The 17,537-nt window shown below is 44.4% G+C and overlaps 1 protein-coding gene across 2 annotated transcripts in view; it reads left to right on the top strand.

The window, feature by feature from the left end:
* IQGAP1 (IQ motif containing GTPase activating protein 1) overlaps window positions 1-17,537 on the top strand; it is a 190,134-nt gene that overhangs the window by 108,043 nt on the left and 64,554 nt on the right. For both annotated transcript variants that reach the window (XM_044981139.1, XM_044981138.1), the window contains exons 16-23: window positions 4,605-4,695; window positions 8,580-8,747; window positions 9,138-9,280; window positions 9,788-9,958; window positions 12,137-12,220; window positions 12,788-12,859; window positions 12,948-13,017; window positions 13,476-13,684. In XM_044981139.1, coding sequence (XP_044837074.1) covers window positions 4,605-4,695; window positions 8,580-8,747; window positions 9,138-9,280; window positions 9,788-9,958; window positions 12,137-12,220; window positions 12,788-12,859; window positions 12,948-13,017; window positions 13,476-13,684 — 1,008 coding nt within the window. The remainder of the gene's footprint in view (window positions 1-4,604; window positions 4,696-8,579; window positions 8,748-9,137; window positions 9,281-9,787; window positions 9,959-12,136; window positions 12,221-12,787; window positions 12,860-12,947; window positions 13,018-13,475; window positions 13,685-17,537) is intronic.

Genomic DNA, 17,537 nt, shown 5'->3' with positions numbered 1-17,537 from the left:
ACATTGGCAGAGGCTTGGGCTAGCCTTTGAACTCAAACCCATCCTATTCCCTGAGTCTAAGCTTGGTCTGACCCTCCCCCGCTGCTGCAATGTTTGCACAGCTATTTTTAGCATTCTTGTGTGAGCCCTGGTAGCTCAAGTCTCTTTACCTGGGCTTGGAGGCTGTGTTCCCCCTAAGCTGTGTGGTCGCATGGCTGCCCAGGAGTGAATCAAGTGCCACACACTTAATTAGCAGAGCTGCGCACAGTGGCATGTGTTTAAGGTGCCCACCCCTTACTGCTCTGGAGCCGCATCGCTCCTGCCCTCTGCTTTCGAGCCCCTGGCCAGCTGCTCCCGGTACCCTCCTTCTTGCTGTGCAGAGTGGTGAGGGGGCAGAGAGGGGGGGAGCACTGATGTCAGGGTGTCCGCCTGCCCATGTACCCCATCTCTGCAGAGCAGGGGAGGGAGGACAGGGCTCAGGATCAGGAGAGCTGCAGCTGCTGCTGTCTGAGCTTTGTCGTGAGTGCCTTAAAGAGACAGCACACGGTCTCTAATAGACTTCCCCAGCGTGTGCTCACCTCCCAACACATACTTGTGGTGGTGTTACTTCTTGGTACTTCCTGCAATGCACATATATTCTCTGTAATTTTATTCTTTCAAAGTGGTGTTATTTTAGTTTTTTAACTGGTCTATTCATTTCATAATTTTATTTCACTCTCATGCTTAAATTTAATTAATTGAGTAGTGAATTCTAAAATGCCTAATCTGTCATGGCTGGAGTAATTATCTCTATGGTGACTTTTAAAAAATATATATTATATCTAGGTTTTTTGTTTATACTGGTGTCACACATCCGCACATTACCTCAATATTCGTTCACATAACAAAATTCATTACACACATGAATGGAAAAAAATAGAGGGAACATTGCTTGGAGGCTCACTCCCAACTGCATTGTAGACATACCCTCTGTGCCTCATATGTACTATAATGAGAGCACCATAGAAAACCCATGAGGAAATGGATGACTGTATATTCAGTGCAGGGTTTGCATGGTGGCAGTAAATAATGTATGTGGTCACATGTTGAATGACAAGGATTAAAAAGAAATATTGAATAGCTATCCTTTCATTGAGCAATATCCATTCTGAGCACTGAATGAGACAAAGGTCCTGTGGAAAATATAGCATGTGATCATGTAATTAAAGTTTGAATCATAATCAGTCAAATTAAGTTTGTACAGGTAGCCTTCATTTTGGCATTTCTAACTTTTAAGTGCTTGACTTTGCAATATTAGCATTCTCTTAATATCAGTTTTTAATGTAAATATAGCTAATTTTATAATATAGAAAATAAAATTATAGAGACCAACGAATAACCGATTCATTGAGAGATTTGGGGAAGGAGAGATCATGCAAAACACATGCTACCAACAAGCTGCCTGTACTTACATCTCTTGCTTCCTATCCCTGGTCTGATGATTGTAAGTGGGAACCCAAATAGATTGTAAGTGGGAACCTTATCTCCTGAATTGTCTGTAAAGAATCTGGCAGGCTTTCAGCACTAGATAATAACAAGCTGAAGTTAGGGAGATAAATAAGTGTTTCGTCTTCATAGCTGGGGAAGAGGTAGGGGGCATGATTCTTGTTGGAATGTGCCTGCTTTGGGTAGTTTGGAGTCAGAAACTGACCTTGCCTTTTTCTGTTCTTCCTGGGGAAGGGGATGCTAGATTTCTCTGCCTTTGGTGACTTGAGGAGGAGAGTTTCATACAGCTTATCTCAGAATCCATCACTGACTTATCTAGGCAGGAATTTGGTTTATGAGAGTAAGACCTATGTTGAGATCAGCAGTGGTTCCATATAAACGTAAACTTTTGAAATGGAGATGGCTGATAATTGCACAAAATACTAATGCAAATGAGGGCCCTGAAAGGGTTAAAATCTCTCAGGAACTGATCTGGGGTTGAATCATTTCCTTTTGCTGAGTCAGTGTGAAATAATGAGCTCCTTTTAGTTTGCTGGGAGCTTGTGCCAGGCTGGGCTGGTAACTGCAGTTGGGGTGAAATTGCCTTTTTTGGGCATTAACTCAGCTTCAGGGCCCCTCCCAGCTGCACTTGAAGTAAATTTTAGAAATTGAGATATTAGACTACAGTATAGAAGGAAAACAGTGAAAATCTTTAACCTGACTAGTACTGGCTAGTAAATGTGTATATCTTGGACTGACTGTATGATTGCCATGAGTAACAGTCACTTAGTTTCTCCTTGGATGGTGGGCTACTGTATGCATAGCTGACATTTTCCAGGCAACAGTACATGTGGAAGTTTTTAGAGAAGTCAAAAGCAAGGTGTGTTTTCATAGAGAAGAAAGAGAAATAGTTTTGTTACTATTCACTGCATGTGGCTGAAGCCCTGCAATGCTAAATGTGTGGGGGTTTTTCCAAAGCCATCCTAGTCCTCCGGACATGCTGTGGATTGACTTTTACTAGCAGAGATTGGAGTATGCAAAGTTGTTACCTTTATCAAAGTGGACTAGAAAAGTCCTCTTTCCCCTTCCACCTGGGCAGTTTCTCTCCTTCTGCCATTCTCCTGGGATCAGGTTGACTTTTAGCTGAAAGCTGCCTGTTTTAGACATGTTGCTCTCTTGAGTGAAAGGGACAGATATCCAGGTCATTGTGTGACCTGTCTCAAAGCTACAGAACTAAACTATGTTAATAGGGCAAATTCAGAGGATATTAGGAAATGCCTCTTTTGGAACTGACCCTCAAAACCCCTGTTTCACACTGTAGAGAGTATCAGAGGGGTAGCCGTGTTAGTCTGGTTCTGTAGAAGCAGCAAAGAATCCTGTGGCACCTTATAGACTAACAGACGTTTTGCAGCATGAGCTTTCGTGAGCCCACGAAAGCTCATGCTGCAAAACGTCTGTTAGTCTATAAGGTGCCACAGGATTCTTTGCTGCTGACACTGTAGAGAGTGGCTCTTTATGCTGTATGGCTGTGGTGGACTTCGTGCTAGAGTTGAGCGTTTCCTGTATTCTGTACAGTGAGGGCTGAGGGACGTGCTTTCAGTTTTTAGTTATTAGCAACAGGAAGCAAATGGTGGGTGGGGAGAGACTATACTTGGCAGCTGCAAGGTCATTTGTTCTTCATGCATATGTTTTGGGTCTTCATTAAACTTCTACCCCTTTTCCCTCATCTCAGTCTCCTGCACATAAACGCAGCTGACTAGTTTTGTTCAGAGTCCAACCAGAACAGTTTAGTGTGTGTGATGAAGGCCCTATATATGATGGCTTGTTAAACAGGATTCCCACGCTTAGTTTAAAGTCTGTTTAAACGCACTTCCAGCCAAAGACCATTCTAACTCATTTTGGCCTCGCAATGTGGATGGGGAGAAACCAAGTTTGAATCCTGTTTAAGAACTCTTTTTACATGTTTTGTAGCCTCTTCGTAAATAGGCTAGAGCAGGGGTGGGCAAACTACGGCTCAGGGGCCGTATCCGGCCCTTCAGACGTTTTAATCCGGTCCTCAAGCTCCCGCCGGCGAGTGGGGTTGGGGGCTTGCCATGTTCCGGTTCTCCAGCCAGAGACGCCACACGGCTTCCAGAAGCCGTGGCATGTCCCCCCTCCGGCTCCTATGCATAGGTGTAACCAGGGGGCTCCGTGCACTGCTCCTGCCCCAAGCGCCATCCCAGCAGCTCCCATTGGCTGGGAACCACGGCCAGTGGGAGCTGCAGGGGTGGTGCCTGCGGACGGGGCAGTATGCAGACCTGCCTGGCCGTGCCTCTGCGTAGGAGCTGGAGAGAGGACATGCCGCTGCTTTTGGAAGCTGCTTGAGGTAAACAACACCAGGAGCCTACACCCCTGACCACCTTCCATGCCCCAACCCCCTGCCCCAACCCTAATCCCCCTCCCACCCTCCTAACCGCTTGGTCCCAGCCTGGAGCACCCTCTTGCACCCCCAACCCCACGCCCCCAGCCGGACCCCTCATCTCCCCCCCCGCACCCTAACCCCCTGTCCCAGCCCAGAGCCCCCTCCCGCTCCCTGATCTCCTAATTTCTGGCTCCACCCCAGAGCCCGCACTCCCAGCCGGAGTCCTCACCCCCTCCCGCACCCTAACCCCTAATTTCGTGAGCATTCATGGCCCGCCATACAATTTCCATACCTAGATGTGGCCCTCGGGCCAAAAAGTTTGCCCACCCCGGGCTAGAGTCTGTTTCCCTGATAGTATGGGAAGAAATGTCCTCTAAGTGGCTTTAGGCTACTTGGTGCTAAATCAGTGGCCTATTGCTCTCGTGTCCCTGATCTCTGCTTATTAAAGCTATGCACAATATTAGAATCTATCAGTTGCTTCCCCTTCCTCAGCAAATTTATCTTTGGAAATGAGACGATGGGAGAATAGGAGAACCTGCTTGAGTTATGGGTGTAGCAGCCTCTGCTGGTCACAGGAACACATGAAGTTTTAATTCTTGTGCTGTAGTCAAATGCAGAGCATTTGGAGAGGAATGTGGCTTTTTTTCGTCTGTGGCTGAAACTTAATGTGTGAACACTTGCTATGTGCGCAGTTTACTTCACAAGGCGCAATTATCTTAGATGCACAGCTGGAGATGAGCTTTTTTCCATTTTTCTTTAGGACACTCAGGATGAGACAGCTGTGCTGTGGCTGGATGAAATTCAGGATGGAATTCATCGATCCAACAGGGACACAGAGGAGGCACAGAAATGTAAGTTTCATATTAAGTGTTTCTATTAATCTTCATCATCAGACATCCTCAGACTTTCTAGAAGATGGTTCAGACATAGAACTTTCACTGTGTATATGTGAGAGAGAATGTGGAGTGCTCTGTTTCAAGTGGAGTCCATGTGCATAAGGCAATATGCAAGGTGAGGGGAGACTGTTAAGTTATTTTAATGATGTTATTTTTCCACATTATTATGTCACCTTCTGAATACATCCAAGCATCCAATTTGGTATTTTTTACCACTGCAGCACATTGGGCAAGTGTCTTTACCAAACCGCACACAATAATACCTACATCTTTTTCCTGAGGTTGCAATCAATTCGTTACTCATCTGTGTATTTGTGCATGCACGCACAATTTAAATGATTTCATCCAGTTCATATTACATTGTATTTGTCTATGGTAAATATAATCTGCCATTGTTTTGCCCTGTCACTCAGTTTTATTAGATGCTTCTGGAGTTCCTCAAATTTGCACTGATTTTTACTAACCTAAATAATTTTGTACATCAGCATTTTTCACCTGTGCGATTCACCACAGCTTTCAGATACCCTAAAAAAATCATGAACAGTAGGCCTAGCACTGGTTCATGGGCACCTCACTATTAACTTCCTTTCTGTCTCTAGAAACCATGGTTGATTCCTGCTCTTTGCTTCCTAACGCAGCTCTTTTTTTCAGTTCCTGACAGAATTTTTCCTCTTCCGTTGTGGTTTTAAGTTTCTTTGATGGCCTGTTATAGACTTTATCAAAAGCTTTTTGAAATTCTTTTCACCAGTTTCCTTTATTTGCCATTTTAACTCTCTGAAACAAGTGGGAGCCCTGCTAACTTCCATACCTTTAAATTTTCAAGATTTTTTTCTTGCATTTTATGTATTATGATTTTTTATATTCTCACATTCTCTGTAACATTTATCATGTGAACCCACTAGCATCTTTTGTACTGAGGACGAAGGCAGAGTAGCTGAGCGTTTTATTTTCTCCAGGCTCCTGCCCTGCCCTCCCCTCCCCCGCTTTTAGTAGTCATCTTACATTTTTCTTGATATTCTTTTTTAACCCCTGTCATGTTTTATAAAATATATTCTTATTCTTGTCTACTTTAATTTCTAATATTATAGTATCACAGTAATGACATTAAATGATTCCAAAACTACATGATCACCACACTTAGCCACATGCTTGAAGCAAGAACTCTGAAAGCTCAAAGTTCTATGCCATTGGTTCTAGAATGGAACATGGTGCATCTCCACTACAGTGAATCAACAGCTCTCTTCCTTTGTGCTTCTAACTATCCTTCAGGGTTTGTAGTGCTTTAAACACAGGCCTACACTTTCCTTTGTCTCAAAGGTGAACATGCACTTCCATTTTGTGCATTTCCTCTTCTTTGTTTCCTTTTATGCCTTGTAGATGTTCAGAAAAGCAGCATCTTCAAATAGTGACCTAGCCAACACCAAGTTTAAGGCTGTATTATGGACACGTCCTAAAGTCCTTCAAATATGGTAATGGATTTGCATGCTAATCCATTGCCTTGCTAATGTTCTTTGATGTCCATATTTGGCCATAGACTTTTCTCTGCAAATTCCATGTGAAAAGGTCCCTAGAATTTTATCTAGAATGGATTTAAAGCCATTAAATCAACCTGACCCTTTATTCCCATGGGTACCAACAGAAATCAACAAGGACAAGTGCAGAGTCCTGCACTTAGGACGGAAGAATGCCATGCACTGCTACAGACTAGGGACCGAATGGCTAGGCAGCAGTTCTGCAGAAAAGGACCTAGGGGTTACGGTGAAAGAGAAGCTGGATATGAGTCAACAGTGTGTGCCCTTGTTGCCAAGAAGGCTAACGGCATTTTGGGCTGTATAAGTAGGGGCATTGCCAGCAGATTGAGGGACGTGATCATTCCCCTCTATTCGACATTGGTGGCGCCTCATCTGGAGTACTGTGTCCAGTTTTGGGCCCCACACTACAAGAAGGATGTGGAAAAACTGGAAAGAGTCCAGCAGAGGACAACAAAAATGATTAGGGGGCTGGAGCACATGACATATGAGGAGAGGCTGAGGGAACTGGGATTGTTTAGTCTGCAGAAGAGAAGAATGAGGGGGGATTTGATAGCTGCTTTCAACTACCTGAAAGGGGGTTCCAAAGAGGATGGATCTAGACTGTTCTCAGTGGTAGCAGATGACAGAACAAGGAGTAATGGTCTCAAGTTGCAGTGGGGGATGTCAGAGTCTGCACCCTCACTTGAAACTGGGGGGTTTCAAAGTGAGGACCCGCATGTCTTCCCCCACCCCAAAATCCTAGGGTAGGTCCCCTTTTGCTGCCACCACCGCGGTCAATACGTGGGCCGGGACACCCCTGTTTCCCCCCCGTCTCCCTTTAAAGACACTCTGGGAACACAGATCAACTCACAGAGGAGGAACCTTCCCCCTCCCCTCTCTTCCCTCTCTCCAGCCTGCTCCGGAGAGAGAGATACCTTGATTCAAACTGCTTGAATCAAACCCAGGAGGACTGTCTCTTCCCCCCTCCCCTTCCCCTGAATTTCCACAAGAGAAGGAATTAACCAAGTCCAAAGAAAAGAAAGAATTTATTAAAGAATAAAAAGAAAATACAGAATCTCTATGAGCCCAAGCTGGACACTCATAGGGTATAACCTTATCAATCTCTGGAGAGAATTCCCCCTCCCCCTTTTCTCAGTAAAAGCAATATTAGCAAACAGGAATAAAGCATTTCCTTTAGCAAACACACAATTGCAAATATAGAAATCAAATCATAAGACTAATTCGCCTTTCTAATTAATACTCACTATTAATTAGTAGAAACTACTCCAGGAGAACTTGGAGACATGACTGTCCTCTCTTAGATCCAAAAAGAGTTCTCGAGACAAACAAAGAAAACACAGACAAAAGCTTCCCTCCACAGAGATTTGAAAAAATCTTATCTCTGATTGGTCCTCTGGTCAGGTGGTCATCAGGTACTGCATGTTAACCCTTTACAGGTAAAAGAGACCTTAACCCTTAACTATCTGTTTATGACAGGGGAGGTTTAGGTTGGACATTAGGAAAACCTTTTTCACTAGGAGGGTGGTGAAGCACTGGAATGGGTTACCTAGGGAGGTGGTGGGATCTCCTTCCTTAGAGGTTTTAAGGTCTGGCTTGACAAAGCCCTGGCTGGGATGATTTAGTTGGGGATTGGTCCTGCTTTGAGCATGGGGTTGGACTAGAGGACCTCCTGAGGTCCCTTCCAACCCTGATGTTCTATGATTCTAATAGGTTGTGCTGCCTCCATGAAAACATGTCTAAATGGACAGTTTGTCAGGGCAGCTATTTGAAGGTCTTGTCAAGGAACATCCAGTCTGAGAAGAGATGGTTTCTGCTGCCAACTTCCAATCAGTTTCTGTCAAACTGTAGATCTGTAGGGTATCTACAAGGAATCCTCTATATACCTTTTACAAAGCATTGCTGCTTGAACTTGGCCTGTTTTGGGCAAGGACTGATTCATGTGGGGCTTTCTGTACACTAAATATTGACCCATCCTCCTCAGTCTTCACTTGCAATCTCATCCCCAGTGGTATTATTCACAGACTGTGACCTCTCCTGGTGAACTGAGAGAGAGAAGGCTAGGATGCTGGGTGAAGTAGTGATTGCTCCAAGTGGAAAGGGCAGGGTGGAGTGGAAGTAAAACATCTGACCATGGTGATGTGCTCTGTTGAAGACACTTGATTCCTAAGGATGTGCACCTAATGTCCCTTTTCTGCCACCCTCAGAGAAACATTCAAAGTTGCTTTTCTATTAATCTGTTCTGTGTTTGGTGTGGACCACTGAGCCCCTGCATGCCAAGGTAACCCTCTTTTTTGTGTATTATCCAAGTTTCATTAGGAATTCTGGCCATTAATGAAGCAGTGGTCCATGGTGATGTGGGCCAGACTCTCAGTGCCCTGCGCTCACCTGATGTTGGACTGTATGGAGTCACTCCAGAGTGTGATGAGACATACCAGCGTGACCTGGCAGAAGCCAAGAGAGAGAAATTGGCAGCAGGTGAACTGTGGGGGTTGTACAACTGAATTTTAAATGGTAAACTGGCGAGGAGAAAATAGATGAATCTGTGATGGTGGAATGGAAAGCAGAGGCCAGGGAAGAAATTTGTCTGGAAAGGAATCTAGGGTTGTGCGGTGGGGATGGGGGACTTCTTTTTAACATTTAGAAAATATACTTTTACTTCAATGTTTGGTAGAATGTTCTCTACTTCAGGAGCATGTTATGGTAGGTAGCTCAGTAAGGTCTTGGGGGAATGTGACATCTGCTTTTCTAGCTGTAGTGAACATATAGTTGAAAGTAGTTGTACTGATGATTGCTTAATTAACATTATCTGCGTGCTGGGAGGCTGTGCTTCCCCTTCAGTTCTTGTACTTCAATTTCTGCTCATAGGAGACAATGGCAGTGAGTGGGTGAAGCACTGGGTGAAAGGAGGCTATTATTATTACCATAACCTGCGAACCAGAGAAGGACGTTGGGATGAACCCTCAGGATTTGTGCAGAATAATACCCAGCTCTCCCGGGAGGAGATACAGGTAGTAGAATAACGTGCTCATTGTCTCCCTGAAAAGAGCAAATTCTTTGTAGTTGTCACCTGAGTAATTCTCCCCAGTATTATCCTAAGAGTTAAAGCTTAAGTCCAAATAGAATTATTGGCTAAAAGATAATGCTGTTTAAAAATAACTAAAACAAATAATTTTCTGCCACATCTTCCTCTCATTTGTGCCTTTTTGGTGTGCCTCCATGCCCTTTTGCTTTTGCCATTATGCTATACATATGCTTTGCACCCTTCCTACTGGGGGGGGGTTGCAGATTTTTATAGACGATGTGTTTCACCTTGGTTCCGTGTTTCAGGAAATTCCTTCTCTCAGCAGAAAATATATAGAGCCACTTCAACAAATTCACCATAACTTTGAGCTCAGGATCATGATCCCAATGTATGTAGAAGGATAATTTTAGGATATTTTGTGCATGATATAGCAAGTTAATTTACCATCTTGATTTTTGTCTCCACTGCCTCTTCCTCTATAACACTAATTCAGAGCTCTATCTCTGGAGTCACTGCTGCGTACAACAGAGAGCAGCTCTGGCTTGCTAATGAGAACCTGATTACCAGGCTTCAGGCTTGCTGCCGTGGGTACCTTGTTCGCCAGGAATTCAACTCCAGAATGAATTTCTTGAAGAAGCAAGTCCCTGCAATCACTTGTATCCAGGTAGTGAAGTCTTATGTCTCTGTCTATGGATGACTTCTTCTGTATCCATTCTACGTATACTGTGATACTATTATTATTTATTTATGTGAATTATAGTAGTGCCTAGAAACCAGTCTCATTGTTCTGGGTGTTACAAACATCTAATAGAAAGACAGCCCCTGCCCTGAAGAGTTTATGTTGCTTATCCATTTTCATGTGAAACTAGCAAATTCCTCCTCAGGCAGAACTGCAGGGAGAGGAATGTATCAGAGAAGACCTTCTAGTGGTTTATTGTTTGGTCAGCCATTGATGTTTGTTTTGGGGACAGGCATATGCCAGGTGCTTTGTGTTGAAGAATTTATCTCATGAACTGCTCAGTAATGTACACTGGGACTGCACTATATCTGAAGTATATTAGAGCTGTTGAATCAGCTCCATCTCTTGTGGGCCTTCTGTCCCTTCAGTGGGGATGCACTCTGACATAATTGTATCCTGGGACCTGTTTTCTATCTCTGAAGGAATGTGCTTGTTCCATTTTTTATTAGCTTATTTCAAGCTGGTGATATCTGGAAAGTGACTTTCTTAGAAGTTGTGAGTGGACAAGTGGGGGAACTGCACCAGAAATAAAGGGAAGGTTTGTGAATACTGGGTGGCAGCATCAGACCTACCAGCGTAGGGATAGCAGAAAGTCTGAGAGAGTAAATTGTACGCATACATTTTATAAAATCCCAACGTGGACCTGATTGTCTCATGAAGACAACCCCTGTCATTGGAAAAGGGGAAAGAGTTGAGGGCAGGGAAGGTAGCCTGATTGGCAGGAGAAGAAGGCGGAGGAAGTCTTAGGGTATGTCTATACTAAAAAATAAAGTCAACCTATATTAGGTTGGCTTCATTGTTGATAAATTCAAAGTAATGCACATTGGAAAACATAATCCCAACCATACATATAAAATGATGGGGTCTAAATTGGCTGTTACCACTCAAGAAAGTGATCTTGGAGTCATTGTGGATAGTTCTCTGAAAACATCCACTTAATGTGCAGCAGCGGTCAAAAAAGCAAATAGAATGTTGGGAATCATTAAGAACAGGATAGGTAATAAGACAGATAATATGATATTGCCTCTATATAAATCCATGATCATAGAATCATAGAATAGCAGGGTTGGAAGGGACCTCAGGAGGTCATCTAATCCAATCCCCTGCTCAAAGCAGGACCAATCCCCAACTAAATCATCCCAACCAGGGCGTTGTCAAGCCTGACCTTAAAAACCTCTAAGGAAGAAGATTCCACCACCTCCCTAGGTAACCCATTCCAGTGCTTCACCACCCTCCTAGTGAAAAAGTTTTTCCTAATATCCAACCTAAACCTCCCCCACTGCAACTTGAGACCCTTACTCCTTGTTCTGTCATCAGGTACCAGCTGATGTAAGTAGCAGTGTGTGTATAGACGCTTTGTTGCCCTAACTACACTGACATAAGCCCTAACCTCTCATGGAAGTAGAGTTATTATGTTGGGGTAGTAGGCCACATACATAGTCAGGACAAGGCTGTAGTGTACACACTGACATAATTAGGTCGATGTAAGCTGCCTTACGTCGATCTATCTGTGTAGTATAGATCAGGCCTTAGAAACTGGCTTCACCTACCTTGGTAGCTGGCCAAAACTGGAGACTCAGTAAGGAGATTGGGGAAGCAGAGAGCAGACACACAAGCAGGAGATCTGCGAAAAACTGGGAGCTAGGGAAGACTGGTCAGGACTCTTATATGGAGTGTCCTTTCTCCTATTACCTGTTGTAATCCTTCTGTCTGTGAAGCTGATACAACTTGCCCTCTTGTGCTATTTAATTGCAATGTAGATGTTTGAGCTCAGTCTGGACCCTCTGAGGTGGGAGGGTCCCAGAGCTCGACCTGCAGCCTGAGCCCAAATGTCTACACTGCAGTTACATAGCCCCTCAGCCCAAGCCCTATGAGCCTGAGTAAGCTGGCACAGGCCAGCTCCGGCTGTCTAACTGCATTGTAGATGTACCCATAGTGCATCTAACATTTTTCATACATATTAAAAAAAAACCCACCAAATTATGAATCCTCAATTTTACACTTGGACAAAGGCAAACTTGGGAAGATGAATAGCACGGGAGTATTAAGAATGGTAATGCTTTGCAAAGTAAATTTGTGTATGTGTGCATTGTCTGGTTTCAGTCTCAGTGGCGTGGCTACAAGCAGCGGAAGGAATACCAAGATCGCTTGGAGTACCTGCGAGCACACAAGGACGAAGTAGTGAAGGTACAGTTTCCTTGGAAGTGTGTCTACTCATAGTCATAGAAATTAGAGATGGAAAAGAACTTTTAGGTCATGTAGTCTATTCTCAGGAGCCAGGGCAGAATCATTTCAGTATCATGGATTATGTACTGTTTCTAGTTCTTTGTCCAGTGTGGTTTTAAAAATAACCCAGGCTTCTTCCTCTTTTCCTGATAGAAAATTCCACTACCTCACTGATCCCATGGTCAGAAAGTTTTTTCTGATGTTCATTCTAAATCCTCTAACTTTACCCCATTCTCCTAATTATATCCCCTCCTTGTGTATGATCCTAAATAACCCCTCTCCCTTCCTGGCATTGATATCCTTCAAATATTTATACAATGTTAGGATTTGCTTCTCTCCTTCCTCATCTGTAATTTAGCAAAAATTTACATATTTAGCATCAATTCCTCCAGCTCTCTGATAATTTTTGTTGCATTTCTATAAATTCCTGCTAATTCCTCAATGTCTTTGTGGCAATAAGGTTGTTGTGGGACCCTGTAATGAGGAAAGAGTTTATCTCTATCTGAGTGTCTCATTACTACTTCACAGATTCAGTCAATGACCAGGATGTATCAAGCCAGAAAGCGGTACAGAGATCGTCTGCAGTATTTCAGAGACCATGTAAGAGTCTCTCTGCTACACTAGTTTTAATATTTATTTTCTGTATTACACTATGAATGAAATGATGTGGGATTTTTTTTCCTCCTAGATAAATGACATTGTAAAAATCCAGGCCTTTATTCGTGCAAATAAAGCACGGGATGACTACAAAACTCTCAGTAAGTATTGCCAAGGGAATGAGGCTTATATACCTGAAGAGTCAATATTTCCATGGCACATTGCTAATGTAGTCTGTATCACTGTAGACCATTTAGAAGAGTAGTAGTATGGGAGGTATTTGAGGTGGTATTGGTAGGGGAGAGTGTAAGGTTGGGGAACACTGTGGGTGAGAAATTTTAAATCCAGACATCACTGTAGCTACTGATGGGTAGAACTACAGCTTCTCAATTAACCTGCATCACAAATTGGCCTAGATTTGATATTTGTGTGACTCTTTCATTTGTTGCTGATTATGCTCATGTTTTGTCCAAAAATAAGTAATTCCAAATCTTGCTAGAAGCTGTTTATATTGTGTGGTGCTAAATTTGTCAGGTGATAAACAGATACTTCATATGCTGTTAAAATGTGTATTCATTGATTTCTCTTGCTCTTTGCCTGATACTTCATTTCCTTTTAGTCAGTGCTGAAGACCCACCTATGGCTGTAGTCCGGAAATTTGTCCACTTACTGGATCAGAGTGACCAAGATTTTCAGGAAGAGCTTGACCTAATGAAGCTGCGTGAGGAGGTTGTGACCCTAATTCGATCCAATCAGCAACTGGAAAATGACCTCAATCTGATGGACATCAAAATTGGACTGCTTGTGAAAAACAAAATCACATTGCAGGTATGAAGCACGCTAATAGGGAAAGCCAAAGTACAGAGTCAGGCATATAAACCAGATAGTGGAGAGAACCAGCCTCCCCCAGCTCTTAGCTGTTCTAGACAGCTCTACTAATTGAACAGTCAGTCCCACTGTGGGGAAGGAAGTGCATGTGAAACAGAGGGCCTCTGTGTGATAGTCAAGGCAAGTGGAAGTTGATGGGGATTCAGAAGGACAAGTGAGTGGTTGTAGCACAGCTGAAAGAAGGAAAGGAAAGAAAAGAAATGCTCCAGAGATAGCCAAGCAAGAAGAAAGAGATGATGTGGGGGGCCTTCTGAGGTGGCTGCCTGAGAGAGAGGTTTGTTATAGAAGGTGGTGATTGTTCAAAGCAAAAATATTACTGCTGTGCCCCTTTGATGCCATAGTCTCTTAAATAATAATGTGCCCAGCACAGTATAGAACAGAGACATAGTCACTGCCCCAGTAGCATACAGTCTAAATCAGACAAAATCACTTAGCACTGTGTACCAGACACATGATAAGCCAAGGGAAGGTTGTACTGTAAATTGTGGCAAGTATCCTAGGAGGTTTGTTGTTGAAATGTTTCACAGAGAGGATAGAATTGTCTAGAGACAACGGAATGACTAGAACTCCTGAATTCTAATCTGGTTCTGGTTTGCTGAGGGGCTTTGGTAAACTTGCTTAATAGCTCAGTGGTTTGAGCATTGGTCTGCTAAACCCATGGTTATGAGCTCAATCCTTGAGGGGGCCATTTAGGGAACTGGGGTAAAAATCTTTCGGAGGATTGGTCCTGCTTTGAGCAGGGGGTTGGACTAGATGATCTCCTGAGGTCCCTTCCAACCTTGATATTCTATTATTCTGATTCTCTGTGCCTCAGTGTCCCCATCTCTAAAATGGTTATAACAGTAATACATACATACATGCATTACAGAAGTAAGAATGTTAGGGAATTCAGCCCCTTAACTCCGGCAAGTAAGCAAAATACTTTTATTTTAATTTAAAAAATGCACACATCTACTATCTTGGGCACTGTAACGGGTTGGGGACTCACCACCTGGCACCTCCTGCTGGTGACTCTGGGAATTAGCTCTGTCCAGTGGAGCGCCCCCTCCTAGTGGTGTCCCGTCCGTCCTCTTGCCCTCTGTTGGTGTCTCTGGGCCCGCGTTGCTCCATGCTCGGCAGCGTCCTCTTTGAGGCCACTGCCCTCCAGCAGTGCCCCTTAGTCCATCTGCACCCCGTTCCGGGGGTCGGTGATCAGCAGTCCTACATCCCAGCCACCATGTCCAACCGCCCTCTGAGTCCAATCCCTCTTGTCAGGGATCTGGCGTAATATAATGGCCGCTCCCTACGGCCAATTGCTGGTGTACTGCAAGGGGTGAAGGAGGGGACCCAGGCCCGCCCTCTACTCTGGGTCCCGGCCCAGGGACCCTCTGGCGGCAGCCTTGCTGTCCTCCTCCTCTCCCCTCCACTGTCTGTTTCCCTGGGCCGCTTCCCCTATGGCCCCTTGCACCCGCTAGGCCCTTCCCTTCAGGGCCTGCAGCCTGGCAGGCTATGGGCTAGAGCTCCCTAGCCTCCCCGAGCCTGGCCAGCACTGTGCTGTCCGCAGTGCTAGTCTCCCACCCTTGGAGACTGACCTTCTCCTCTCGAAGGCCTGAGACAGACTGCCTGCTCCCTTCCTGGGCAGCCTTCTTATAGGGCTGAGCATGGCCCTGATTGGCTGTCTCCAAACTGGGCCCTGATTGGCTCCCTGTCTGCGCAGGCACCCTGGCCTGCCACAGCCCACACTCTCAGGGAGTGGGGCAGTGCGCCCCACTACAGGCACATTCACAGGTATTGTAAAAGCAGCAGCAGCTGGAGCCAAAGTCTAAAGGTGATAACTCCTACTCAATCCCACCATCTTTCCCTCTACCCCCACACGGAGGTCTCCCACCATCCCCATCATCATCCTCATTATGGCAAATCCCAAAGAGACATGACCTTTCAAATAGTGCATCAATCTCTGGCAAGATGCTTAAAGTGTTCTGGTTGTATACTCAGTTCGTCCAGCACTGGCAATCTTACTGCGCCACTGAAGCTTTTGACACTCACATGATCGCTAGTCACATAGTGACATTCTTTGCTACAGATGCTTAAGAAGTCATTGGTCTTCCGTTCTAATAATATGTCTGTATCAAGAAGGCTGCCAAAACTGAACCAGAGCTGACTGGAGATGGTTACTAGGTCCAGTTTTTAATAGCCTTGTTTATGAGATGTGACATGGATCAGCTGATGAAGACGACAAGAATGACAAATGTCAATCTGGGATTCTTCAGCTTTCCTTAGCACCCATATGTCACTTCCATACAATAGAGGGAGTATGACTGTGGTTTTATAGATCCACAGCTTTGTAGCAAGCTTGATGTTACAACATCCTCATCGATTCATAGACTTTAAGGTCAGAAGAGACCATCATGATAATCTAGTCTGACCTCCTGCATGTTGCAGGCCATAGAACCTCGCCCACCCACTCCTGAAATACATCCTAACCTCTGGCTGAGTTACTGAAATCCTCAAAACATGGTTTAAAGACTTCAAGTTACAGAGAATCCACCATTTACTCTAGTTTAAACCTGCAAGTGACCTGTGCCCCATGATGCACAAGAAGGCGAACCCCCTCACTCCCAAGGATCTCTGCCAATCTGACCCCGGGGGAAAATTACTTTCTGACCCCAAATATGACCCTGAGCATTTCGGCAAGACCCACCAGCAAGAAACTGGGAAAGAATTCTCTGTTGTAACTCAGAGCCCTTCTCATCTAATGTCCCATCACCAGCCGTTGGGGATATTTTGCTACTAACAGTGACAGATTGGCTACATGCCATTGTAGGCAGTCTCATCATACTGCCCCTACATAAACTTACCAAGCTCAGGAGACTGCTGAATGACCTGACACATGGCAGCAGCTGCTGTTATACAAGCTCCTAAATCTTTCCAGCACTCTCTGTGATGCTGGCCAAATATTTAACAGCTGACACTGTGTCAGTGTCTCATTGGGGCAGGTTAATACTGAGGTGGTGGTTGCTTTGATGGTAATGGCTAGGGATTTAGTTTTGTCGGAATTAATAACCAGACCAATGCACGCTGCACTGACAGTTGCCTCCTCAAGCTTATCTATCAACTAGTTCATGCCGATAATGAACAGTGGTGACAGAACAAAGCCTTGATGAACTCACATCGAGATAGGAAACCATGCCATATATCTGCCATTGACTCTAATGCAGCTTTCCAGTCCATTATAGAGCTCTTCTATCCCTGTCTTCCAGGGACGTTGAGTCACCTCATTAGATTCCATAGACTTGTTCAGTGCACTTGAATAAAAGGGCTGGTGAAGTCTATAACAAGTGCTGTGCATGGCATATTAAATTCAACCATCTACTGAAAAAGCTGTCCCAAGATAAAGACCTGGTTGATAGTAGAATGACCAGTCTTAAAGCCGCACTGGGTACCCCAGCCTTTGCCATGAAGTACATTGTTGATTGGAGATATTAATATTGGAAGCAAAGATTTTCCCTAGGAGTAACAGAATAATACCCAGGTAGTTGCTACATTCTACCTTATTGCCCTTTTTGAACAGATTGCCCCTTCTTCCAGTCATTGGGGATGAGAGTAGTATGCCAGATGGTCTAGAAGAGCCTTTGCAGCGACAGTACAGCAGTACTCTCACGTGTCTTCAGCAACTCCAGGGTAATGTTAGAACCCATCATGTCTTCCCAGACTGCAGCTTATGGAGAAGGTGGCTCCTGTCCCTTCTCAAATGGAAGAGGGGCTGCAGGTGACAGACAATTGAGGAGCATCTTGAAATGATCTTCCCATTGAT

This window comes from Mauremys mutica, chromosome 11 (assembly GCF_020497125.1).
Source record: "Mauremys mutica isolate MM-2020 ecotype Southern chromosome 11, ASM2049712v1, whole genome shotgun sequence".
Taxonomy (NCBI): domain Eukaryota; kingdom Metazoa; phylum Chordata; order Testudines; family Geoemydidae; genus Mauremys; species Mauremys mutica.
This window is presented reverse-complemented; position numbering and strand designations above follow the sequence as displayed.